Source organism: Boeremia exigua (assembly GCF_020726555.1).
Source record: "Boeremia exigua strain MPI-SDFR-AT-0100 chromosome Unknown C7974scaffold_8, whole genome shotgun sequence".
NCBI classification, from domain to species: domain Eukaryota; kingdom Fungi; phylum Ascomycota; class Dothideomycetes; order Pleosporales; family Didymellaceae; genus Boeremia; species Boeremia exigua.
The window spans coordinates 1,163,971-1,186,756 of record NW_025763525.1 but is presented as its reverse complement, the minus strand read 5'-3'; the positions used below and the strand labels follow the sequence as shown (position 1 = coordinate 1,186,756).

Sequence of the window (22,786 nt, the reverse complement as noted above, 5' to 3'; positions counted from 1 at the left end):
GCGTCAGCACTATGTATACTGCGGTGCATTGGCAAAGCATTTGTAGGAATTCATTGCTGCATCTGGATAACTGTTGCTTGGGACTTCAGACACACGGGCATCATCAAGTTATCACAGCGCTCTAGTCCAGACTCCACACTCAGTCGACCGTCTTGTCCCGCACGGCATCAAACACAACCCGCTTCGGGTCCTGTGCCACGTCGTCGCCCCACTGGATCTCGTACCCGGCGTCCTGCAGATAGATCTTCCAGTTCTCGTCTTCCTCGGCGAGATTGGGTGGCTCCGCGGGGATGAAGAACCACGCGACCAGCATGCCCATGACGGCGAAGCCGGAGCCGATGAGGAAGACGGCCTGGTTGCCGCGCACGGTGTCGTCGCCGTAGGACGCGAGGATGGGCTTGAAGACGCTGGTGCCGATGGCGGCGCCGGCTTTGCTGAACGCGGCGCAGAGGCCCAGCATCTGCCCTCGGATGCTGGTGGGGAAGAACTCTGACGAGGTCGCGACGATGGTCGCGCCGGGGCCGACTTCGCCGAGGGTAAGGAAGAGGCCGTAGAGGACGATGAACAGCGGGGTGATGTTTTGGATGTACTTCAGACACCCGCCGAGGATGAATCCGAGACAGGCCTGCAGCCCGAAGCCCAGTGCCATCGTCTTTCTGCGGCCGATCTTGTCAGATAGGTAGCCGCCGATGAATCCACCGGGCAGGTAGAAGCAGTTGATGAGGGTGCCCCAGCCGTAGGACTTGACGAGGGAGTCGCCAGCATTGACGGATGCGGAGATTGTGGAACTGAAGAGGCCGAAAGGGTAGGCGATGTAGTTGTAAATAAACCACGCAGCTGCTGAGCCGAGGAGCGGGCGCCAATACCGCTTGATGGCGAGGTGGTAGGGCAGGATGGTATTACGTGCACTACTGCGACGCTCGGCTGAAGACATGGCCATTCGCCAGCGGAACCAGAAGATTGAGATGGGAGGCTAATTTTAGTTAGTAGGCTGGATGACTGCGGGCAGGAGAGGACGTACGATTACACCAAGAGCAAATGCAATGCGCCAGATCTTCTCGTAGTGTGCTTCGCGCTCGTGAAAGCAGAGAAGCAGGAGGAGTGGGACAAGACCAGAGAACACAAAACCCAGGGACGCGGAGACGTCTGCAACCATGGCAAAGATGAAGCCACGGTGCTTTCGCGCTCGCGGAGAGTCATCCGTAGACTCTGCCGTACCAGCTCCCGCCACTGGATATTCGCCACCAGCACCAAAACCAGCAATGCCTCGACTGACAGTGAGCATCCAGAAGAGGCCGCTATCGCTGGTACCATGTGCCACGGCCGTCATGATGATACCGACGGAGAGGAAGAGAGTCGTCAGCACGGCTCCGGATTTACGACCCAGTCGATCACTAATAAAGCCAAATCCCAACATACCAAGAATCAGGCCGATGATGAAGGCATTCGTTAGCTGAGACTGGGTTGCAATGCTGAGACTTTCCGGGTACAGTGCTGTGAGGAGCAGAAGCAACTGTCCCATCAGTGCGCTATTGTACGCATCGCTTCCAATTGCCAGACCCGAAAAGAGGACCATGAAGAAAATGGAGCGCTTCGAGTAGAGGATTGGCGCATGGCCTTCCTCGAAGTCGAGGTCAGCAGTGGGAGTGACATGAGTCGTGTCATTGCCTTTGCTCTCAACCTTGATCTCTGACTCTTTTGCTGGCACAGGTGTTGTGTCCATTGTATCGTTCCTGGCTTGGGTGACTTCCATATTGACTGAGTTGGCACGTTAGTGGCACGAGACGGTCCATCGTGAATGTGACCGCAGTCCGACTGCCTTTTGTACTGCCGATCTTTCGGAGAATGTCTTCCTTATCATGGACGGAACGGCAGGCGGGTGAGCTTCGGAAGTAAATGGACGACGATTCAAGACGAATGATAAACAGAGGAGTGGGAGTGGGGGTGGGCTTTCTATGGGGTGCCTGGACGACGTTACAGCCCTAGTGAGAATTGGGCAAGCGCATCCGACCATCTCTCGACTTCGTCGGCACTCGTGCCCATGTTCCAAAACACCAATCTTTATCATCATGAAAGAGACATTGTTGCCCTATCATAGACATGGACAACAGTCGAGGCTCAATGCCGTTGCCCGATGGGTGTTTTGCATTGCTGCAGTGTCATTGCTACTTGTTTGGGTTCGTCATGATTATGTTCCCCGATGATGTAGCTAACGATGCAGAATTATGGCGCATACAATACGCATTCAACCCCTCTAACCAGATCAAAGAAAGACAAATTCAAGGCCTGTTCCATTGACACATACCGGGCCACCGGACTAAAGTTCCTCGACACTGCTGAGAGACCTCCTGTTGAGGAATATGTCTTGCGAAGGAACAACCTCGCCAAAGCTCTTGCGTTGGAGGGGGTTGATGCTTTTGTTGTTGAGCCTGGGTATACGTTCAGCTATTACGCAAACATCACCCAGCCGCAATGGGAGGTTTGGGAGCCAGAAGAGCGCCCTTTCGTCATGGTCGTCCGCCCTGAGAAACTATCAGACGGCAGCATCATCGCCAACACATCATTCCTTGTTCCACATTTCGAGGAGACTCGTGCTAGACTCCTGAATATGCCTTTCGAAGAAGACATCCATACCGTCACGTATGAAGAGCATTGGGACTATTACATTACCCTGTACAAGTCGGAAATATGGGGCGAAATTCTATCGCCTAAGCTGATGGTCGATGAAGAGATGCGGGATTTTATTCAACGCGGCCTCGCGGCCAATGGCTTCACTGTTGTTGGGCTGAATGGCGAAGTGGAAGCTGTTCGCCAAATCAAGACGGAGCGCGAACTCGGCATTCTGAGGGCTGTCAATACCGGCACCGTTGAGGCCATACGAGCCATGCGCCAGTGCCTTTATGTTGGCGTTACCGAAAACGAAGTTGCAGAGGTTCTTGATGATACAATGAGAGCAGCTGGGATGGACCCGTTTTTTGACATTGTCGAGTTTGGAAAGAGCGCGGCGCTGCCTCATGGAGGATATGATGGCAGCAGAAAGCTCGAGTCCGGCATGTTTGTACTGATTGATGTGGGCGCCCACCTATATGGATACAGCAGCGATGTGTGTCGCACGTTCTACCCACCGTTTGTATCGAACCCGCCACCTTCAAGCTACAACGTCACTGAGCAGCTACGCGTGTGGCAGGTTGTTCTTGACGCGCAAGACGCAGCAGTCAAAGCTATGGTGCCAAACGGAACCGCTGCTGCAGTAGATATAGCTGCCCGGAGCGTTATTGCAGCTGCCGGCTATGAGAAAGAGTTCACTCATCGTCTTGGGCACGGCATTGGCATCAAGGCCCATGAAAGCCCTTACCTCAACAAGGGTAACTTTGGCGTAACTTTGCGCCCTGGTATGGTCTTCACTGCTGAGCCAGGCGTGTATGTCCTCAATGATTTTGGCGTGCGTCACGAGGACATACTGGTAGTGAAAGAGGAGGGCGAGGCAGATAACATCAGCGGCGGGTTTGCGACAAGCCCTTGGGACCCTTAGTGGATTGTGTTGGTCACTCATCTGTCTGAAGGAGCCGTAGCTCCAGAGAGCTTCACTCACATGGTAGCTCTTGCCCTTCACGTGGCGCTAGTCACGGGGAGCACCCAATAAACAAACGCTCTGTTGCGCACTTTCCCACTACTTCAATTGCCCACTCTCACCGACTCGCAGACATCCTTCTGTCCTTTGCGTACCACTGGCCAAAATGATGTTTCGACTCTTTCCTGTGTTCGTGGCGGCGATGCTGTTCTTTCCCTTGGCTTTCGCAGCTGTCGCGGCTGTCGCAGCCAACAACAGTCTCAACGGTACGTTCTCTGTTACTGAATCTCTCGTCCTTACTGATCAATCAAGTCTCTGTCAACGTCTACAATGTGTCCGATCCCGACCTCGTGCAGATTGCGTACAGCGCTCTCCCAGATGAGGGCCGGATGCCGAGAAAATGGCAAGGCGAGGCAACCATCGAGGTCTACATGGGGTCGGACTTTGTCAACAACGTTGGCTACGTGACCGGCTCAAAACTCTATCACGTCATTCAACAGAGTCTCAGGAAAGACTGCCCGCATCGGTTTTTTATCTTTCCGAAGCACAAATGCGCGGGCAATTGGTGGTCCTTTCCAACTCGGTATCGAGAAGACTCCGGCAAAGTCACTGGTATAGCCCTCACAAACTTTAAGCAGGATTCAATACATCTAGACGGATTCTAACTACTTTTGCGATTCAGGCACCACCAACCAGATTCACGTTGTTCACTCATACTTCGAGAACGAACAGATCCGTAATCTGTTGATCGGATCTCTTGCTGCCGCTTACGAAGCCTCCACCACCCTAGACCGTAATTGTTACTACGCTCGGGATGAGGAAGCTGGTAACCGCTATTGCAACGTCCCTCTGAAAGTCGGCGCATACACGGAAGGTGAGTTCATCCATTCATATCGGTATGTATGTATGGCTCACAAAACATAGATAGTCACATCTATATGGAGCTAACTTCCGACATCTTGAACGATAACGATGGTCTCTGGAAATGTTGTGAGACTAGGGACTTTGTGGACGCGAGATTGGATGAGCTTATGGGCGAGTTCAAGAGCGTCTACCCCACTCCGCGAGGCAGAAACAGGTTTGTTGCCTGCCATCTTGGATGCAGGGAAGATCAACGAGAGTGGAACGTTGATGTAGACGAAGCTCTGGTCCAACTCAAAATAACTGGCATGTAGGAAGACACACTCACAGTGCAAGAGATAGTTTGTTTTTAGCAGAGTACGATCTTCGTGACAATATCACAAAGCTCCACATAGACCAAGGAATGGGATTTACTGCTATTGTTCTCTTCGATGTACCACATTCACATAGTTTCGCAGTCATGATTGTATAAAGCTGTCATTGAAGTTCCGACAGCTGAACACGGGACTGCAAGCACCAAAGCATCCATAGCTACGCTTCCACAAGACGACACTGACCATCAAGTCAGTATACATTATCGCTAACAGAACGGCAGTGCCATATACGGTGGGCCGGTCATTCTTCACAATTATGCACTATATCTGGAAAAAAGGAAAACATATCTGGCTGGATATAGTATTTAAGGGTCGGTGAACGCGAGGGAGACAGCATGATTCGATCATCAGTTGGTGTTTGTAGTGTGACCATTGCCAGGATCTCAAGAGTTTTAGATTCGGACGAAGTATCAAAGAAAGGCCTTGGTAGAGCACGACTGAGGTATTCACAATGGACTTCAAAGGACTCGAACAAAGGAAGCACCATGGCCTACAATGCATGGTACACAGGAGAAAGGGCTTTGTGAGATTGATGGAGACAGAGTGAAAGTCTTCCGTACCACGTCTCCTCCTGTAGAATTCGGATGTTCCTATATGTTGCACGATTAGGGCTGCATCCCAAACTCTCAAACAACCAGATTCGTTTCTAAAGAGCACATTAGATTATCAAGCATATGCTCAAACTTGTCCGCCGCCTCGGGCTCGGTTCACCCGATGCGCCTTCGATTCCGGGCATGCAAGTGGTAGACTGGCGTATCCTTGAGCTCCCAACCAGCAATACCATCATTGCCCTCTGCCACAAGGACTCAGTGCTCTATATCACAGCGTATGACGCGAAGTCACCGCCCAATACCAACCAACTAACAAAATTCTCGTCCGCGGTAAACGAAATGCGGATGGATAGCGTTGACCTTGCGAACATCTATCCCAGATACACCGCTCAGTTTGCACTATACTGTAAGAAAGATGGCGCCACTGCAAAGGACGTTTACATCAAACATACTCGGGCCCTCGACGTCATCGCCGCATATGGCATGTCTGCCGTGCAAACATCGCGTGCGAGCCAAATTACGGCACATGAGGCTAGCATCTGCGACCGGCTAGGGCTGCAGCCGCACGCAAACATCGCCCAATATCTAGGCGTGCAGGTGCGTGACGAGCTCGATTTCGAATACAAAGGCGGTAAAATCGCGGTGCCGCTGGCGCAGAACAGTGTGGTAGGTCTCGTATTCAAGAAATACGATTGCACGTTGCACGAGATGGTAATCCGGCGCCAAAAGATCGATGTGAAGCTGTGTCTTCAGTCTATCTCTGCTGCCATTGAACACATGCACTATTGGGGAGTAGTACATGGCGATATAAGGCCACAGAACGTATACGTTGAGCGTGGCTTCAGGGATCATTTTGTTGTTGGAGATTTCGACTGTGCACAAGATACGGGTAGTGTTATTGCACTCAAGACTGGGGATTCGCGTTGGAGCAAACGCAAGCAGATTGGAAAGGACACTGCGCAGGAAGACGACGACTGGTCTGCATTTCGGACACTGATGGAGTGGCTGGTGCGCGAGACAGGCGGACAACTTGTTGAATTCAAGGGTATTGGGAAGGCACGGGTGTCCTGATGTTCCGAGAACAGACTTGAATCATAGACGGCACTTCTTCGAGTGTATTGTAAATGAAGTCAGACAACAAAGGAAGTAAGTCCGTGGGCGGGCAATGAAACCGAGGACCGATTCCGTGTCGCTTCCGGTTTCCCAATTTGCAAAACCTCGAATAGTTGCGGGACCAGCCGCGTCGCTCCACTTCATCTCCAGCATGCATAACTCGACGCTACCACTGCCGGCGCGCGGTCTCTTGGGGTGCGCGCTCCTTTTCGCCGCGCCACATGTCAATATCTTTTCATAAAACCTCCCTCCCTAGAGATCTACCCAGTCCATGAATCTATATCCCGTTTCCCTGCAGATTAACGGCAATAACGAACTTTCGCCGTCCTATAGAACCCACGACTCGCTCGTTTCGAATACGATGCTCGACATCCCGAAACCCACGCGCAACGTTGCCGACCTCGCTCGCGAGGAGAAGTCCTTTACGTTTGCCCACTTCACGTGCGAACATGCATGGGTCATCGGCAATATCCTGCGGAACACGCTGCGAGCGGCCGACACGGCGGCGCTAATCCACATTTCCTTCGCGAGCCAGACGCTCTTCCACTCGCCCAGCCTGCCAGGCATGATGCCCGACCACGAAACGTGGGTGCAGAGAAAACGCAACACGGTGCTGCGCTGGGGGCATTCGACGTGGCAGATGAACTGCCAGTTCGATGGGGACTACAAGCGCTTTGCTGAGCATCACGCCATGAGCGGCGATGAGTGGGCGAAGTACACCATCGAAGGAGGGGGATACCCCGTCTTTGTGAAGGGCGTGGAAGGTTGCGTGGGCGCTATTGTCGTTGCAGGTCTCGACGGTGAACAGGCGCATAGCGTGGTCTTCAAAGCAGTCGAGGAGTACAAGGCACTCAGAGAGGGATCCAAAAGCCCTATGCGAAGCCTGACTGTCAAATGACTAGATGGTCTGGGTAAGGGCACTGGACTCGGTATAAGAATGGAGGGGCTGGAGCTGAGTCCAGCAAACAAGCTCGCGAAGAGTTGAAGATGCTGTATGCAGGCTGGACCTGTTGGTCACAGCACAGATGGCGGTGGATTTGAGGAGCTATCTATCGGCCGAAACCCGAACCGCCCATCGACTGCGTCGAAGGCTATCGAATAGCCCCAAAGTAGATTCCGCCCTGTGTTGACGAACGGTGGCCGCAGAGACGCTTCTGGAAAGACGTAACTCGGCTCGATCTGCGAACCTTCTCCGACTACGAGCGTGTAAGCCATCACAGACTCATTCAACGCTGGGAAGCCAATGGCAAACTTTGTGCCAGGCTTGACGCGTTTCACCATCTTCGCTGTACCGTTCGGATTTGGGTTTCGAATCATTACTTTCGGTATTGAACAGCCTTCTTCAGCTCGAATATACATCTGCGCGATGCCGGTGTCCACCAAGCCAGGACCGCAATGGCTCCCCTCGCCGTCGATGCTGAAACACATCTTGACCATGGCCCAGTCTCTTGAGTCCTCGTCGTGTGTCAAGCCCGGCTCAAGGCGTGTGAAGCTGAAACCTTTGATGACTGCTTCTGTCAAGCCGAGATGCACGCCCCGTGAAGAGATCTCATATCCAGTTCGCATGGATCGCGGCGATACTGCTCGCCCATTGATCGATACCACATTCAGGAATGGATTTACTCCTGGGGAGGCATAGGGCATACCATCCTTTGGCCCGTTTCTACCAAAGCCAACACCCATATATGTTATCTTGGACGTGTCTCGAACGACAGCGTCTTCGCCGTTAGGTCCCTTTGGGCATTCAAATCGCCCTGCTGGTGTGCTTGGTTTATACCACGGACACGTCCAACTCTTGTCGACCAGCAGGACTGGTACTTCCGCAACGGCATGCGAGCCGCTTTCCCCATGGAACGCGATTGGTAGATCTACGAGCCGCCCAACGTACAGAATCTTGCTGCTGGTGAAGAAATGGTGCGCGGGCGTTCCTATGGTTTTGTTGATGTTGGGTAGAATGGATGCGCCAATCAACGTCATTGTGCTGCCTGTATCAATTGGCATCTCAATCTCGATACCGTTGATGATAGTTTGTATTTGCGGTACATGCTTAGCGCTGAACTTGTATATGTACGGCAGGAAGATCGATTCGGTGTATGGTGATACGTCAGCGTCCGCGGATGTCATACTGTTGAATGTATAGATGCCGAGGTAGGCTGCGATAATACAGAATGCAACGACGACACGATGAAAGAGTGTTGAACTCCTCCAATCCCCTCGACGTGATGTTGAAGATGTCGACGAGGCTGAGTTGTCGGGTAGCGGCAGCAGCGACGCTTTGTAGACCTCGGACTCCATAGCTGTTTGTAGTCAGGGGCTTGCGGTTCCCCGCAATGTAGCGTACAGCTCCCGTTTAGACACGTCAATCGTGCATCTGAGACTGGACGTGTGTTGGTTGGGTGAGCCGTCAGTTGCCGCGTGTAGGGCCGTGTCGAGTCGACGTCACCCCCGTGCTGGCGCCGCGGCAGATCCAGTCAATCCGACTTCATGTAGACAACTCGAGGTAAAAGATCATACAATGCACCAACCTCTCACAACATTCGGCAAGCTGTAGACATCCCTGCCGGTATCAGCCACAACTGCAGATCATCCTCAACACGTGATGATGCACCATGCAACAGGGCTGTGCGAGCTTAGCTCTTCCGCGTGCGCTCACTGGCGCCTGTGCAACGATGTCCAGACGGGATCAGGATCCCATACTTGACCCGCAGAAGGTTCTGCTTTTCGACAAAAACATTGCGCAACATGGACGACGCCCTGTACCGACATTGAGGCGCCGTCTCATCACGTCACGAGCCGAAGGACGCTCCACAGCACAGTTGCGCGCTTTCACAAGTCGGCATGGGTCGCTCGCCTTCCCACTCAAGTGATGGGGGCGCACCTGCACGCGTCGAACCACTCCTTCTGACCGCGATCGAGAAGAAGCGCCATGGAGAGGTCATTGCCATCATCGAGGAGGCTAAGGCCAAGGCGCAACCCATCGAACACCTGTTGCGCATCGGTCTGATGCGCGCTGTCGAACGAACGAGCGCCGAAATCGCCGAATACCTGCTCCAGAACGGAGCGAAGCCTGATGGCGCGCCAGGAGGCAGGCTTTCGCCTGTCTTGAAGGCAGTAGACAGGAACGATCCAAAGCTGTTGCAGCTGTTGCTCAGGTTTGGAGGGAATGTAGATGCACAGGACAAGCAAGGCCGTACTGCCCTCATGACTGCTGCATGGAAGAACTACTTTCACGTCGTAGACGTGCTGCTGAAAAGAGGTGCGGATGTGAACAAAAAGGACAGCAGTGGACGGCACGTTCTACACAATCTGGCGGCAGACAAGGACTGCAATTGGGGATCCAACGTGATTGAATTGTTGCTGCGTCAAAACATTGCCCTCGATGGACCACCGGGGCAAGACGAGCAGAAGAGAACCCCGCTTCATTGGGCGGCGAGCACGGGCAAACGCGAACTTTGCGAAATGCTACTGGAGCGGCCGAGACTTCCGAGATCGAATGTGAATGCAGCCGAGGGAAGAGGAAAGGCGCCCATTCACCTTGCGATCGCGCATGGTCGAGACGATATCGTCGAGACGCTTCTCGCACACGGCGCCGACGTTATGGCAAAGAGTGATGGAAGTTGGACGCCTTTACATAACGCCTGCGGACAGGGAACAGTCAAAGTTGTCAGGGTCCTTCTCCGTGTTGGGGCAGACATCAATGCGCGTTTGCTGAACGGTATGACGCCGTTACATGTCGCTGCTCAAGCTGGACACCTCGAAGTTGTTCAATGTCTGTTAGAAAGAAAAGACCTCAAACGCACTGCAAGAGACTCATTTGGCATAACGCCGTTTCTACGCGCCGCGCAGAATAGAAGGCGAGACATTGTTCATCTCTTGGCCCCTTCTAATAACGTGGAGTCGCTCAGCGAAGACGCTTTGGGTGCTTGTAACGGGTTTGATGCCACGATTGTTGACTTTGGAAACTATCACAATGACAACAAAGTCACGAAACGGACAGTGTATGAAATTCTATATGGTCGGGATGCCATCAACCCGAGGAAACCGGCCGTAACGATCCTGCCGCAAGAATCCAAAGCGACGAGTTTCCGCTGGATCCATCTGCCCGCGAACAACATGGCTTGGGTCGAAGCGCTACTGACCAAAGCGTTCATTGAAGAGGGCGCGAATGATCACGAGGGCTTCAGGGCGCTTGAACGATCGTTCACGCATCAACATCGCGGCCAGCAGATACACTCGCACTTCATGCGCCCTCTTTGTCAGAGTACTCCACGTGCACCCAAACACAATGAAGAGTCTGATCTGTCCGATGGCGCGGAACAAGGACCACCGCAGATAGTCGTCAACAGTGGTCTCGGTCTCAGCATTGCTTCTATAGCAGGTGTGCAAGAGCCGCCGCTGCCCCCATTTCCTCGAGCGCCTGCCCGAACAGGCACTGTCAGCACCGATCAGACAGATTGGACTACAGGATCAGGCACCCCAACAGGGAAAGAAGGCAAGAGCAAGCAAAAGGATAAGACGGGAAAATTACAGAAGTGGAGAGGATCCAAGCCGGCCGGAGGACGATCTCGGGGTACGGAAACACCGACGAAGCACTACGATTATCAGACGGGTCGGAAGAGTAGCATGCCAATGACCGAAAGCGGCTGTCTTCGATCGCCGGGCAGTCCTGGGAGAAAGGACCCCACCGCTGTTGCCAAGTCGAATATTTTCACCTTCATGCCATATCTGCATTTCGAAACAGATCGCAGGAGACAGGAGATGCAAGATGCCATCGCGCGAGCTCAGCATCTTAAAGAACGCAATAGACACGATGCGCATATTGCACCTCCACCGCTACGGAGGCCGTCAACTTACGATGAGATGATGCTACGAGCTCATTTGACATCTTCTCAAGTCTCACTACACGTCCGTCGAACTTTGGACCAGTTTTTCTACCACAACATCGACACGCAATCACGAGACCGAGATCAAGTCGTGTACAGGTACCAATGCAAGTCAACTCGTAGTGATTATGCCGACCCCAAGATCTTCATGGTTGATCAACTTTGGATGTGGGTATTAGGCAAAGACTTGATCGTAACTGCTTTCCCTCAGCGATGGCAGCAACCTCGAAACGACCCGTTAAATGTCCTCGACGGTATCATCGAAAGACTCAACAGCAAGACCCAGGAACCTGTGCGCAGTGTGTATGATCTATCTACGATCATTACTGAGCGTTGTAGTGGTGTTTTTGATAGGCACCGTGTTGGCGACGAGGAATACCAGTTTTTGGACATGTTCGAAAGCAGTATCGGCGATGCCACAGAGATGGAAACAATGTTGTTCAAAGAGTTCAACACCGCTTCAGCTCAAGCTTCTGCTTGGTTACAGCATCACAGACGCGCGAACCGATTCTCGCGGCACCTCGAGGCTGAAGGGAGGCACCGTGAGCATCAAAACCGCCGCCACGTGCCACACCACACTCATGCACACGCACTCACCGACCCACCGGTCAAGGAAGAACATTTTGGCTTCGACGATGACTCCTCGCTGGCTCATGCACCTCTCTTTGTCGATAAGCTTCTCGACATCGGATCCGAGACAGACCTTCTGGCAGAGACGAAGGACATTCGCGATGAGCTTAACATGATCGCGAAGGTCCTCGAAGATCAGCGCTCCGTAATCCCGGACCTCGAGGTTGCTATCACTGATATCTACAAAGAAGAGCGGAAGTCGCAGGTAGATCTCAAGCGACACTTCAAAGACCAGCTCAAAACGATTGACACACATATGAAAGATCTGGAGCGGATGGACAAGCAGGCAGAACGTATCTACAAGTCCATCACAGATCTGCTTGATCTCAAACAGAAACACGCCAACGCGTTTGAGGCACGCTTCGCGCGCGACCAGGCCGCTGGCACTGCACGGCAAGGTCAGACCATCATGGTGTTCACCATCGTCACCATCATTTTCTTGCCCTTGAGCTTTATCGCCTCTCTCTTTACCATTAACATTGAGGAGTACCCACGTACACCTGGCGGCGATGAGCCACTCCTTCCCATGTCATACGTGTTCAAGTTCATGTTCGGAATCGGATTCGCCATCTCGATTCCGTTCATCGCCATTGCGCTCTCTTTCGATGCAATAGGAGACTTCTTTCGCGAAATCAGACGCAGATGGCGGGACAGGAAAAGTAACACCGCACATACCCACAACGATGTGTACAGCACCGCAGTTTTCAGTGATGAAAAAATGGGCATCGAGTACGTGGTCGATGGGCGTGCGCTCGAGCAAGCACTCAGTGCTGGACGTAGCAGCATGGTGCAAGCAAATGGACGTCGCAGCATCGGGAGCTATCTAGGCAATGGATACGAGTACGGCAACGGAACGACCTTGCGTACTGCTGCAAGTCGCAGCACAGCAGGCAAGGACGCAATGCATGTCACTACACGTGGGCGCGGCATGAGTATGGCAGGAGGCAGGTTGAGTGTGGAGGTGCGACCTGGACCCGTTGAAAGACTCAGCACGGGTTTTCGGATGAGAGGTAGCACGGACATAGAACGTGTTTAAGTGCGACTTTTTGGGATGAGATTGATTTTCCAGCAGCACAGTTATATACCCCTGCGATTCTGAGCGCTTACGATCTCAACGAACGAAATTTCATGAAATTCAAACTTGATAAGACGCCGATAGACTCATCGGTCATAACCGGTCACTGATCTTTCACAGGGTGCTTCCATTGCTGATAGCCCACCCAAGCCTGGAACCCGGCAATCACCAATCCGAATAGTCCAATGGTGACTGCGATAAATACGCCAATCGTTGTGGCCATGAGCATTTTCCTCTCGGCGCTTCTCGTGCCACCCTCAAACAATCGCTCGAACCAGTTTCGTGGACTTGGATCCTTCAGTTCGTTGTGCAGCTCCACAAGTCGGTCGCCAAAGTATGAATAGTCAACTTCTGGGTCGTCGTCTCTTCCGAACCAACGTATCCTGTAACTCAGGAATCCCTTCTCAAAACCGTGCTTCTTCGTTAAGTACAATGCAAAGGCCTCTGATTCACGCCCAGGAGGAAACAGGACTCTGTACATCGTGTGCAAAATTTCCAAAAGTAGTTTCCGGGGCAGGATCCCCTGCTGTGGACTCTGTCTGGTTGCTGCAAGCATCTCTTCTGCTAGTACTGTACAGTCGAACAGGTAGACTACTCGGGCTTTCAGATCCAACTTGAGATGGCTGCGCATGTCATCGGTTGCTTGGATTCGCAACCTAGCCGTACTTCTCAAGCACTGAGCGGACAGATTTGATTCGAGTATCGATGGCGAATCCACTGTTTTGTGTCCATTTGACTTGGTTCCAAAAGCCTCATCCACCAAAGCAGTAACTGATATTCCGCAGGCCCAGGGGAACGAATCTGCACTGTCTTCCAGGTTGTCTGCGCAGTCGTTGGGTATGCCACAGTTTATCGAAAGTAACACGCTCACAGCAAGATTGAAGGCTCGCTCTTGGTCCAGAATAGGTACGCTAGTTGCCGCAGTATTGAAGTGCTGTTTCATCAACTGTTCCTTGATCATGTTCGGATGATCTTTGATCAGCTCCATTATATCTAGAAGGTCTTGGTGGCAGCTCAAAGCCTGGTGTGCTGTTGAAACTGGCATGTAATATGAACAGAGGCGTTCATATCGCGTCAGAACCGATCGAACGCGGTCTCTACGACTCCAGGGGCATTTTGGCGTCTTACAGTGGGGTTTCCCATTGCATTGGCCGCACATTTGCCAACCTAATACGCATTTGCAGATACTCTGTAAATCACTATCGGCAACGACTTCGAGAGGAGTGAACGACATGATGATCTTTGCAAGACCGGTAAAGGGGGCGAGAGTAGTTTGAACATTTCCTACTACAACAACAAGTGATATGCCTTCACTTGGAGGGGCTGGGGCTGAGTCGCGTGTGTCATACTACGATTGGCTCCTTTTCGGAGCAGCTGCAGCTCTGAGCCACCACACATACCCCCAACAACCCGTTCAGAGCCTAAGGCTTGCAAAACTGCGGAATCAGCCTTTCATCATCTGGCACGCTTATCTCTACCAGCTGGTTCTTCGAGTCTCGTTTGGCGAAATGCTTGCACCAAACAGCACCACTCCCATTTGCCTGTAGCCCACATATCCGCAATGGGTAAACCCAAATGTCCGCAATGTGGAAGCAAGCTCCACACCACCTGTGAGGAAAACTACACACAAATCAACGGTTTACAAGTTATCAAGAAGGACGTGGACCCGGCATTATCGGCGAGACTCAATTCTCTGTTGGACGACCTGCAAGAACCACTTCTCGCTCATTTGTCGAGGGTTCCTAATGTCTTCAAACCGCTGATGTTCAGAATCAAAATTTTGGGAATAGATGAGAGCTCTGCCAAACCATGGATCGTAGTCTTTTGTCCAGCTGCTGTAGTGAAGAATGTAGAATCATTCTTTCACAAGGACTTTGCTCGGAATTGTTGCGCAGATCTATGTCTTGCAGGAGGACTTGAGGTGGCATATGTGGGTCGCCCTTTACGATTCAAGAGCGGATTATGGGACGATGTGGAAGTCACCCTTACAGCAGGCACACCTTCTACACATCTTTGGTCAGGTCCAATTACGCTCACCCAACGATCAAATGAGTATCATGCTACTATGGGCGGCATGCTAGTCTCTAAGGACGCAAATAGTGTCGAAACCATACACGGGCTGACTATCGGGCACCTGATACACTCTGAGAACGTCGTAGAGTCACCGCAGCTCGATGTCGGTATCGATGACTTCATTTCCAAACCCACTCCAGAAAGCGGCACCACGCTGGCATCCTCACGTCGTACGTTGGGACATATCTCGAATATATCGTTCTCTGCGAGAGCTCGAAATAGAGATTGGGCTCTCATCGAGTTCTCCAACAGGACCACGGTCGCCAATTTTGCCGCCAACGAGCCAGCGCGTGAGCAGTTTGTTCTTGGTACATGTCAAGGAACCGTTCGGTTTCGTCCCGATCCTCTCTCAATTGGTGCGGCTAAGATATCGAACCTGCCTGCACGAGCCATACTTCCTTCGGGAAACTCTTTCATCAGTGTTCATGCGATGACCATGGCCAGCTTTGGTGGTAAGTTCGAACTCACAGTTTCTGGCATAAGCTCATACTCCAATCAGAATTTGAGCTTCCGAAAGACTACTCCGGCTCCTGGGTTGTGTCAGAAGAGTTCATCATGAACACTAATGATGATAGCCAGAGTGTCATAACCCGTAGGGTATGTGTCCATGGCGTCGTTGTTGCAGATGACGCCTATGGTGAGGTCTATATGGTACCACTTCCTGGTGTCACGGAGGATATAAAGCAGGCCATGGCTGCTACTTCTGTCTCACTGCCGCATGATACTCAGGAGATCGTGCGCTTGATACAACTGCAACGCTTCAAGCCATACGCAAACACCGCTTTAACAAAATGGCCGATTGCTTCTAAATCGCCGATTGCTTCAAAATCGCCCGGACCACGTAGCGATGTATGTTGGTACTGTCACGAGTGTGGTGATGGTCCATACGGAGATTGGAATCCAAGTTGCCAAGAGTGCCGGCATGGTCGCTGTGAAACTTGTGGCGTGGTTAAAGTAGGTGACTAGAGTATTTCCAGAGAATATGATTCTAATGCACAGACACAGGTTTAAAATAGACGTTGGGCAACATTCAATGTGGAGTTTTGACGTATAGGCCACCGTCCAGATATACTCAAGTGCCCCTAAAGGGCTTACAACACCGTAACTTCTAATCGTTCGTCATGTCTGGTGGCCAGCTTCGGACCACATCGTCGTAAACCCGATTGTCACAATCTGCTCACCAAATCCTGTTTCTGCGTGGGTCTAGTTGCTGCGGCTGCCAATCTATAGTGTTTCTCAAATGCAGTTTAGATTGAAGTCACGGGTCTCCCGTTTCCAAGACCTAAAGCAACAAGATACCTCCAGCCGTTGATAGACATACACCAGTCTTGATTGTGGTTCATGGAGACACTTGGCGAGCTCTTCATTAAGAAGCTTGTGGAGCTGAGAGAACAAAGATTGGAAACATTAAGTGCTAGAATATCGCAACAATATGACTTGTAGAACTCCCATAAACACGTGCTTGATCACGAGGATGATCTTATCTGGATATCTGCATTGTTGCCATAAACAAAATGAAACATGCATACGAACATAGAAAACGAATAGTAGCTGTTATAGAGGCATGATGTGCGGTAAAGGTCCGGCGGGTACGATGCCGTTACCCACCGTCACTGACGCATATCCTCGTTTGATCTGTCATAGTTAGCCACAAGCCTTGTTGGTCCCAGAACCCAAGTGCTTACAATGTCAAAATGAGTGCTGTTCTTGAACGCCCCACCTGCCGTCTCTGGGCCATCGTTCCAGTAAAGACACCTGAGCCATGCATGCAGGCGTGGGTAGTCCAACCGAATCATCTTGATGTTGCATTTGAACAGTGCATAGTACGCGATATCGAATCGGATGAGGGTAGTGTAGAGGCGGATGTCGGCTTCGGTGATGTGCTGTCCAAACAGATATGGATGATGCCCGGGCTCGGAGAGGTGTTCCTCGAGTCGATCGAGCGAATGGAAGAGTTTGGTAATGTGCTCGTCGTATGCGGTTTGTGATGTAGCGAAACCGATCTTGTATACGCCGTTGTTCACGGTGTCGAACACCCAGGAATTGAGCTCATCGATATCAGCGGACAGGTGCTCGGGTACAAGAGCGGCAGAGCCTTTGTTAACTTCGCGGTTCTCAGGTGGTAAGAGATTGTCAAAGCCGCTGATTAGCATACGTATAATGTCTGCGCTTTCGTTGTTCACGATGGTTCCTGCAGTCTGTCAGTCGCCTGCTTTCCTGTCCAGACTGGATAAATGTAGACCTTGCTGCTTATCCCATAGCACGGGAATAGTGATCCGGCCTGTGTAGGTCGGATCTGCTATTAAGTAGAACTCCTTTAGCCATCGGAACCCGTGGACTGGGTCGCATTTGGGGCCGCGACGGCCAGAGAAGAACCAACCGTGTATTGGATCTCTTGCGTCAATCTCAATCACATCTATGATGTCTTCCAGGCCTTTCAAAGCTCGTACGATCACCGCTCGATGAGCCCAGGGACAGACCGCATTGACATATAGCACATATCGGTCCTTTTCAGCGGGGAATTGTTCTGAAGGTACCGTACTTCTGAACCTCGACGGCATACCGCCGCAGGGGCTTTTCGAGTGGAGGGGCTGACTGGGACGAAGCTACAACCCGAACATTAGCATAGCAAGACCTCGGCCTTGGGAAAATTCCCACGCTTGTTGCACGACGAACCTTGTGGGCGGTCATTTTGGGTTGCTACCACAAAGCTGCTGCAGCATGAGGCAGGGAACCATTAAGCTAAAGCACGCAATAGCACAGTACTCCTTTTATGAGACTGGAGGTGCAGGATTTCGCGCGACAAAGTGCGAAATACCGTGATTACAAAACAGCAGCAGTAGGGCATGGATGATTACGATGATTAGTATAGCTCAGGGCCGGACTCGCTCGGCTATTGCCCGATCTGACTTGTGCTCCAGGACGGCTTCGAAGGTGTATCACATTAAAGTCATTCTTCCAAGATCTATACGGACGACCGCAATAACCCTGAGGTTCTTGGAGCTGCAGGTTCGAGGCATGAGATGTTTGCCGATCACATCCGGGGGACAGCGAAGATAGACCGAGGCCTGGGTGGCTAGCGCACTAGGCAGTTTTCGATCGCGATCTCCTAACAAAGTACGACATGACAAAATCACAGTCGTCTTATAGGTCTTCGAACCGCGGTGAATGCACAGCATGTATGTTACTAATCGGAAACCTGTCTGCAAGGGCAAACCATCACACTCTCAGTCATTGATCAGATGATTGCTCGATGAATATCTGCCATGCACCTCTCAGGAACCTACATTGTGCATTTGCGAAATAATTATCAAATCATAAGTCATTGGAGGAAGCGATCGGTTCGAATCACATGAATCTCCAGTCAGGTATTGCTCTTCAGGCAGGTAGTGTTGCTTAAAATATATGTTCCATGAATTGGCTCAGAAACACGCCAAGATCGATCCCTCAATAGCAAGAGAACTATGCTTGATGCTGATATCGCTAAAGCGCAAAAGACACGAGGTCTGCAATGCACCAAACCCTCAAGGCAAACTCTATGCTTACGGAAACGCTCAGATTGATTCCAGATGCAAAACGAACGACAGCGCCGATATCCTTACTTACACCTTGGTCGCCCCACTAAAGCTGTAGCCAGTTCCTCCATGCGATGCGCGACTTGGCGCCCTGTCACCAGCAGGACCGACACTCGCGTCCATGTTTGAGACGGCCTCCCGTCGGAATTCTTCGTAACCACCGCCCAGAGTATACCCTCCAGGCGACAGCGCATCCGAGCCATACTCGTTTGTGCTGTTCCTGAAATCCGCATAGCCTGTCGGCCTGTCATACGGCTCGCCGTTTCTATCCTCACCCCAGCTCAGCGGCCGGCCCGGATGTCTGCCCTGGTCTGTCTCTGTTGAGTGTAGGAGTGCGTACTCGTCTTCCTCCTGGTTGCCACCGCGCTCCGTGCGTCTGTCGTCATCGTCAGACTCGTGCGCCTCGATCTCAGTAGACCAGGCATTGTCTTTGCTGTTATCGCCGGTCGCATAGTAGGGATTTTCTTTCTTGGAATCGTAGGGAAGGACGCCTTCACGAATGAATTTGTGCATGTAGTAGCCAGAGATGCAACTCGTCAGGATGAAGAAGATACTGCAGTAATTTGTTAGCTGAGCAACGTCGTAGGTGATATTGTCACTGCGTACAAGATCATCACGCCGACGCCAACAGCACCCTTGCTGATGTTGCACATTGTCTCGCTGCCGTACTTGAACGTAGTGCAGTTGCGTTTATCAGCGTCAATCTTCTGTTCTTCTGCTCCCTGTTTGATACCGGTCGAGTTCCACATCGCAACTGCGACGAAAGCTGCGAACCATAGTACTGCCTCTGCGTCAGCCTTGTGTTGTGCGCGGGTTGTCGATCCGCTCACTTGTGTAGATGACGTCGACCCCAAGGAAAGCGTATGCGTTTGCGAATTTCTTAGTTCGGCTCCACATGGGCACCATTACGAGGTATATGATGGCTGGAATGCTAAGGAAGCACTGCAGACGTGTTAGCCATGCGCTCCGTACGACCCGAAAATTGCAGCACTTCTTGAGGGCTCCCATCTTCTGCGAGTCGCGTTTAGCACTCACCATAGCAAAGTAGTACTTTGTTGGGCCAGCAATGTCACCCTTCGTCATCACAGCAATCGTAAGGCATCCCGCTACGAAAATGAAGATGACCTGTAAGAAGTGCAACCCAATCTTGCATTTCTGGATATAGCTCTGTGTTATGCGCCCGACCGGCATGATTGCTTCTGTGGCCCTTTCGAAGGCGACCGAGGTGCGTTGTTATGGACACCAGGCAGAGAGGTGCTGTGTTTACGCGGCTCAGCCCTATCGATTGGGTCCGAGCAAGTTCGATATCGCAGTCGACGTGGTGGTTTATGGGTGGTTTCCGGGATCGAAGGTGTCGCGCACGAAAAGATAGAGCCCTCTACGAGCGTGAAAGAAAGGGTTACTCAGGAGTGTGTGTCTGACATTGCAGCTGAAGGAAAGTCGCAGCGCGCTCAGCCTCACTACGGCTAGCTCACGCCTCCCCGCGCAACCGCAAGGGTCAGACACGCTATCAGTTATCGATAATTTTAGAACCACGTTGGTCAACAGTTTAGTCGATTTACGGCCTAGGCATCACATTCACCTGGAAACGAAGATTTCGTCATGATACAAGGACGAATTTCGGGTTGTGAACTACACCAAGAGCACAGCCGTTGAAGGGAGATTTCTTGTGAACAGGGTGTGGGTTTTTCAGATTCCCCACTTGCATGTTACGGCTGTGTCGCAAAGACCCACTGCAATGCAGCCTGAGTCTGCCTTGTCAGGCTTCAATGTGTAATCATTCGGAAAACCTGTATATCTACTCATTCTTTGAATTTGGCACAACATGGACTTCCCAGTCCGCTCCAAATTCTCCCTTGGTTTTCCCACGCTTATCAGCATCTCCTAATGGTCCTGCTGCGCTCGTAACTTTGCTCGCAATGACACCCTTCTTCTCACCTGTCTTAAGGTAAGTCAAAAAGTGGACTGACGTGTCAATGTATTCACGCAGTGCAACTTTTGACTCCAATGTAGTGCCGGTCACCAACTATTGATTGTCAGACGAAGAGCATCACGAAACATGACTCCCATGTACTTACCTTCATAATCCATGGTACGATCAGTGGCGCATCAGTGCAAGAAGGGTGCGCAGTACCAGCTGCATATGGTCAGAACAAGTATAATGTGAACTTCGCACGGACACTCACTCAAGGTCATCATCCAGCCATCCTTGACATTCTCAACGATTTTCTTCACAACATCGTAATGCCAGCCTTGTCCGTAGAACTCCGTCTGTTTCTCGGTCCATTCTCCACTCTGCATAACCAGAAGGGGTACGTCAATGTCCTTGTTCAACGGACCTGAGCCTTTACCTGGATCTAGTGCAATACCTCCGTTCAGATTCAGATCATTACGCCCGGCGGACTTCAGAGCCCGCAGGACACCGGTCGCACCATACGAGTGCCCGGCGACCGTGACAGCTGACATGTCAAGGCGATTCTCGAAGCCAGGAAGAGCTTTGCGAGGAGATGCGGGCTTCAGATTTACGACTGGCGCGTCGCCATCGTTGAGCTGCGCAAATAGCTTGATAGTCTCTGCGATTTCGGCCTCTCGGAAAGCAAGCTGAGCTTCCTTGAGGTCAAGATCGGTCATTGGTGGGTCTGAGCTAGATGCTTTTAGTGAATGATAGAATCAGCTTTGAAAGTCTGACTTACACAAGATCCTTGAGTTTCATGTGCCACACTGTCCTTTCTGTCTCGTTCGGGTAGTGAACGATGGTACCTGGTCCACTTCCATCCCGATGCTCAACAGCAGCAACAAGGTAGCCATGACTGGCGATGCTACCTAAGTAATGCGAGTAACTCTGGCTCATTCCAGCCATGCCATGCGTAAAGACAACACAAGGCAGGGTCCCGAATTTTTGGTCCCTTTTCAGCTCAGTATGCTCCTGTTCAGCTGCTTCCAGGATCTTGCCAAAACCACCCAGGCCCGCGCCTTCCTCGACAAGCACCTTCTCGGAGCCAGAGAGAATCGGTGCGTCAACGACGCCTGGAATGACGGTCGAAGATCCTAGCGCCCAGAGGGCGAATGTGAAGATAGGAGACAAGAAGGAAACGGCCGCAAGGCGCGCGTAGCCCTGTCCAATCAACGATACAGGCTGTGGAAGCCACGGACGGGCCCATGGTCGGTGTGAAGGGGGGGCATTAGGTAGTGAAGAGGGGTAGTAGAGCGTGACGGCTAATGTTGATAGCTCGAATGCATTCTTCCCCGTCTCTTTTAATGTGGCTTCGCGGATGATCCTTCTGTTGACCTCTGTTTCGACATCAAGGATGCCAACCTCGTGTGGCCCAGTGTAGGGTGGCAGCGGTGAGGTGATTGGCGTTAGACCGATTACAAGCAACCAAAACACTAGAGACGCCGAAGTGAAGAAGATGATGCGCCGCGGCGTCAGGCGGCTAAGGCCGAAGACCATATTTTTCGTTCAGACCCAGAAGAAGCGGAAGACTCGGATGAGAGGGCGAAGATTACAATAGGGTATCACAATAGATCGTTTGAGTTTGAAAGACTGAAGATGATCTGTAAGAGGTGTTAGAGGCCGGGATCATCGACGTGGCTTAGACTGTGCTGTGGCGACACCAGCAACGGTGGTGAGCGATGACGTAGCTGTGCAAAATCGGGAGATTGGCAATCGCGACCTGTCATTGGATACGCATGGCGCGTTGGTTAAAACCCTCGACCCTGACATACCAGGAACATTATCCCTGACTTCTATGTCCCTGAAGTCAAACCTACGTCCCTGAAGTCAAAAAGTCAAAATCACGACATGCTAATTCGCATTGGGCTCCCAGATATCAATCGATGAACCTTGACACCTACTTGAACGAACAAGAGGTGCAGACGCGATGCACCTAGTTTCCAATACTGAGGAGCACATGCGTTTTGTTTTCGCTGTACCTTCCGTCAGTACAGTGGTCATGAACTGAGACATTATGCGACATTTTGAAGCATCTCATATCAAACTTCACACATGGACAAATGCAGAAAGAGTCGGCAACGTGGAAAGTTTGGTTGCGTACTATCAAATGGCAGTAGCTTATGAGC

General features: G+C 51.6%; 10 protein-coding genes across 10 annotated transcripts; 4 read left to right on the top strand and 6 right to left on the bottom strand.

The window, feature by feature from the left end:
- Positions 1-139: 139 nt before the first annotated feature.
- Positions 140-1,723, bottom strand: C7974DRAFT_314134 (major facilitator superfamily domain-containing protein; the record flags this gene model as incomplete). Its single annotated transcript, XM_046138442.1, has 2 exons — positions 140-973; positions 1,022-1,723. The coding sequence occupies 2 exons, from the start codon at positions 1,721-1,723 to the stop codon at positions 140-142; spliced, it is 1,536 nt and encodes a 511-aa protein (XP_045995547.1).
- Positions 1,724-2,054: 331 nt separating this feature from the next.
- C7974DRAFT_217282 (peptidase M24) lies at positions 2,055-3,635 on the top strand. Its single transcript, XM_046137091.1, has 2 exons — positions 2,055-2,177; positions 2,222-3,635. Exons 1-2 carry the CDS (start codon positions 2,070-2,072, stop codon positions 3,530-3,532), a joined length of 1,419 nt encoding a protein of 472 aa, XP_045995546.1. The 5' UTR covers positions 2,055-2,069; the 3' UTR covers positions 3,533-3,635.
- Positions 3,636-3,737: 102 nt separating this feature from the next.
- On the top strand, positions 3,738-4,751 carry C7974DRAFT_457116 (uncharacterized protein; the record flags this gene model as incomplete). Its single annotated transcript, XM_046146044.1, has 4 exons — positions 3,738-3,837; positions 3,884-4,183; positions 4,254-4,445; positions 4,496-4,751. The coding sequence occupies 4 exons, from the start codon at positions 3,738-3,740 to the stop codon at positions 4,744-4,746; spliced, it is 843 nt and encodes a 280-aa protein (XP_045995545.1). The 3' UTR covers positions 4,747-4,751.
- A 343-nt stretch (positions 4,752-5,094) lies between these two features.
- C7974DRAFT_397782 (uncharacterized protein) lies at positions 5,095-6,500 on the top strand. The gene has a single exon (XM_046142237.1). The coding sequence runs from the start codon at positions 5,481-5,483 to the stop codon at positions 6,426-6,428; it is 948 nt and encodes a 315-aa protein (XP_045995544.1). The 5' UTR covers positions 5,095-5,480; the 3' UTR covers positions 6,429-6,500.
- A 222-nt stretch (positions 6,501-6,722) lies between these two features.
- Positions 6,723-8,980, bottom strand: C7974DRAFT_464522 (uncharacterized protein; the record flags this gene model as incomplete). Its single annotated transcript, XM_046146267.1, has 3 exons — positions 7,494-8,980; positions 6,988-7,088; positions 6,723-6,747 (listed from the first exon to the last, which is right to left on the bottom strand). Exons 1-3 carry the CDS (start codon positions 8,763-8,765, stop codon positions 6,723-6,725), a joined length of 1,398 nt encoding a protein of 465 aa, XP_045995543.1. The 5' UTR covers positions 8,766-8,980.
- A 4,110-nt stretch (positions 8,981-13,090) lies between these two features.
- On the bottom strand, positions 13,091-14,456 carry C7974DRAFT_217214 (uncharacterized protein). Its single transcript, XM_046137089.1, has one exon. The coding sequence runs from the start codon at positions 14,290-14,292 to the stop codon at positions 13,162-13,164; it is 1,131 nt and encodes a 376-aa protein (XP_045995542.1). The 5' UTR covers positions 14,293-14,456; the 3' UTR covers positions 13,091-13,161.
- Positions 14,457-16,442, top strand: C7974DRAFT_217215 (uncharacterized protein). The gene is made up of 3 exons (XM_046137090.1): positions 14,457-15,583; positions 15,631-16,085; positions 16,137-16,442. The coding sequence occupies exons 1-3, from the start codon at positions 14,620-14,622 to the stop codon at positions 16,140-16,142; spliced, it is 1,425 nt and encodes a 474-aa protein (XP_045995541.1). The 5' UTR covers positions 14,457-14,619; the 3' UTR covers positions 16,143-16,442.
- A 243-nt stretch (positions 16,443-16,685) lies between these two features.
- On the bottom strand, positions 16,686-17,822 carry C7974DRAFT_377762 (transferase; the record flags this gene model as incomplete). The annotated part of the gene is made up of 4 exons (XM_046140377.1): positions 16,686-16,766; positions 16,817-17,322; positions 17,374-17,737; positions 17,808-17,822. The coding sequence occupies 4 exons, from the start codon at positions 17,820-17,822 to the stop codon at positions 16,686-16,688; spliced, it is 966 nt and encodes a 321-aa protein (XP_045995540.1).
- Positions 17,823-18,323: 501 nt separating this feature from the next.
- On the bottom strand, positions 18,324-20,182 carry C7974DRAFT_397779 (uncharacterized protein). Its single transcript, XM_046142236.1, has 5 exons — positions 19,742-20,182; positions 19,537-19,648; positions 19,313-19,487; positions 18,690-19,259; positions 18,324-18,635 (listed from the first exon to the last, which is right to left on the bottom strand). The coding sequence occupies exons 1-4, from the start codon at positions 19,895-19,897 to the stop codon at positions 18,734-18,736; spliced, it is 969 nt and encodes a 322-aa protein (XP_045995539.1). The 5' UTR covers positions 19,898-20,182; the 3' UTR covers positions 18,324-18,635; positions 18,690-18,733.
- Positions 20,183-20,246: 64 nt separating this feature from the next.
- C7974DRAFT_397770 lies at positions 20,247-22,419 on the bottom strand. The gene is made up of 4 exons (XM_046142235.1): positions 21,400-22,419; positions 20,893-21,350; positions 20,785-20,843; positions 20,247-20,732 (listed from the first exon to the last, which is right to left on the bottom strand). Exons 1-4 carry the CDS (start codon positions 22,155-22,157, stop codon positions 20,505-20,507), a joined length of 1,503 nt encoding a protein of 500 aa, XP_045995538.1. The 5' UTR covers positions 22,158-22,419; the 3' UTR covers positions 20,247-20,504.
- Positions 22,420-22,786: the final 367 nt, after the last annotated feature.

Coding starts and splice junctions, on each gene's coding strand:
- C7974DRAFT_217282 (XM_046137091.1), top strand. CDS start 2,070: ATGAAAGAGACATTGTTGCCCTATCATAGACATGGACAACAGTCGAGG. Junction 2,178..2,221: donor TGTCATTGCTACTTGTTTGG/GTTCGTCATGAT, acceptor CTAACGATGCAG/AATTATGGCGCATACAATAC.
- C7974DRAFT_397782 (XM_046142237.1), top strand. CDS start 5,481: ATGCTCAAACTTGTCCGCCGCCTCGGGCTCGGTTCACCCGATGCGCCT.
- C7974DRAFT_217214 (XM_046137089.1), bottom strand. CDS start 14,292: ATGTCGTTCACTCCTCTCGAAGTCGTTGCCGATAGTGATTTACAGAGT.
- C7974DRAFT_217215 (XM_046137090.1), top strand. CDS start 14,620: ATGGGTAAACCCAAATGTCCGCAATGTGGAAGCAAGCTCCACACCACC. Junction 15,584..15,630: donor GACCATGGCCAGCTTTGGTG/GTAAGTTCGAAC, acceptor TACTCCAATCAG/AATTTGAGCTTCCGAAAGAC.
- C7974DRAFT_397779 (XM_046142236.1), bottom strand. CDS start 19,897: ATGCCGGTCGGGCGCATAACACAGAGCTATATCCAGAAATGCAAGATT. Junction 19,649..19,741: donor CAAAGTACTACTTTGCTATG/GTGAGTGCTAAA, acceptor ACACGTCTGCAG/TGCTTCCTTAGCATTCCAGC. Junction 19,260..19,312: donor GGCGTCGGCGTGATGATCTT/GTACGCAGTGAC, acceptor AAATTACTGCAG/TATCTTCTTCATCCTGACGA.
- C7974DRAFT_397770 (XM_046142235.1), bottom strand. CDS start 22,157: ATGGTCTTCGGCCTTAGCCGCCTGACGCCGCGGCGCATCATCTTCTTC. Junction 21,351..21,399: donor ATGAAACTCAAGGATCTTGT/GTAAGTCAGACT, acceptor AAAAGCATCTAG/CTCAGACCCACCAATGACCG. Junction 20,733..20,784: donor TCGTACCATGGATTATGAAG/GTAAGTACATGG, acceptor GACAATCAATAG/TTGGTGACCGGCACTACATT.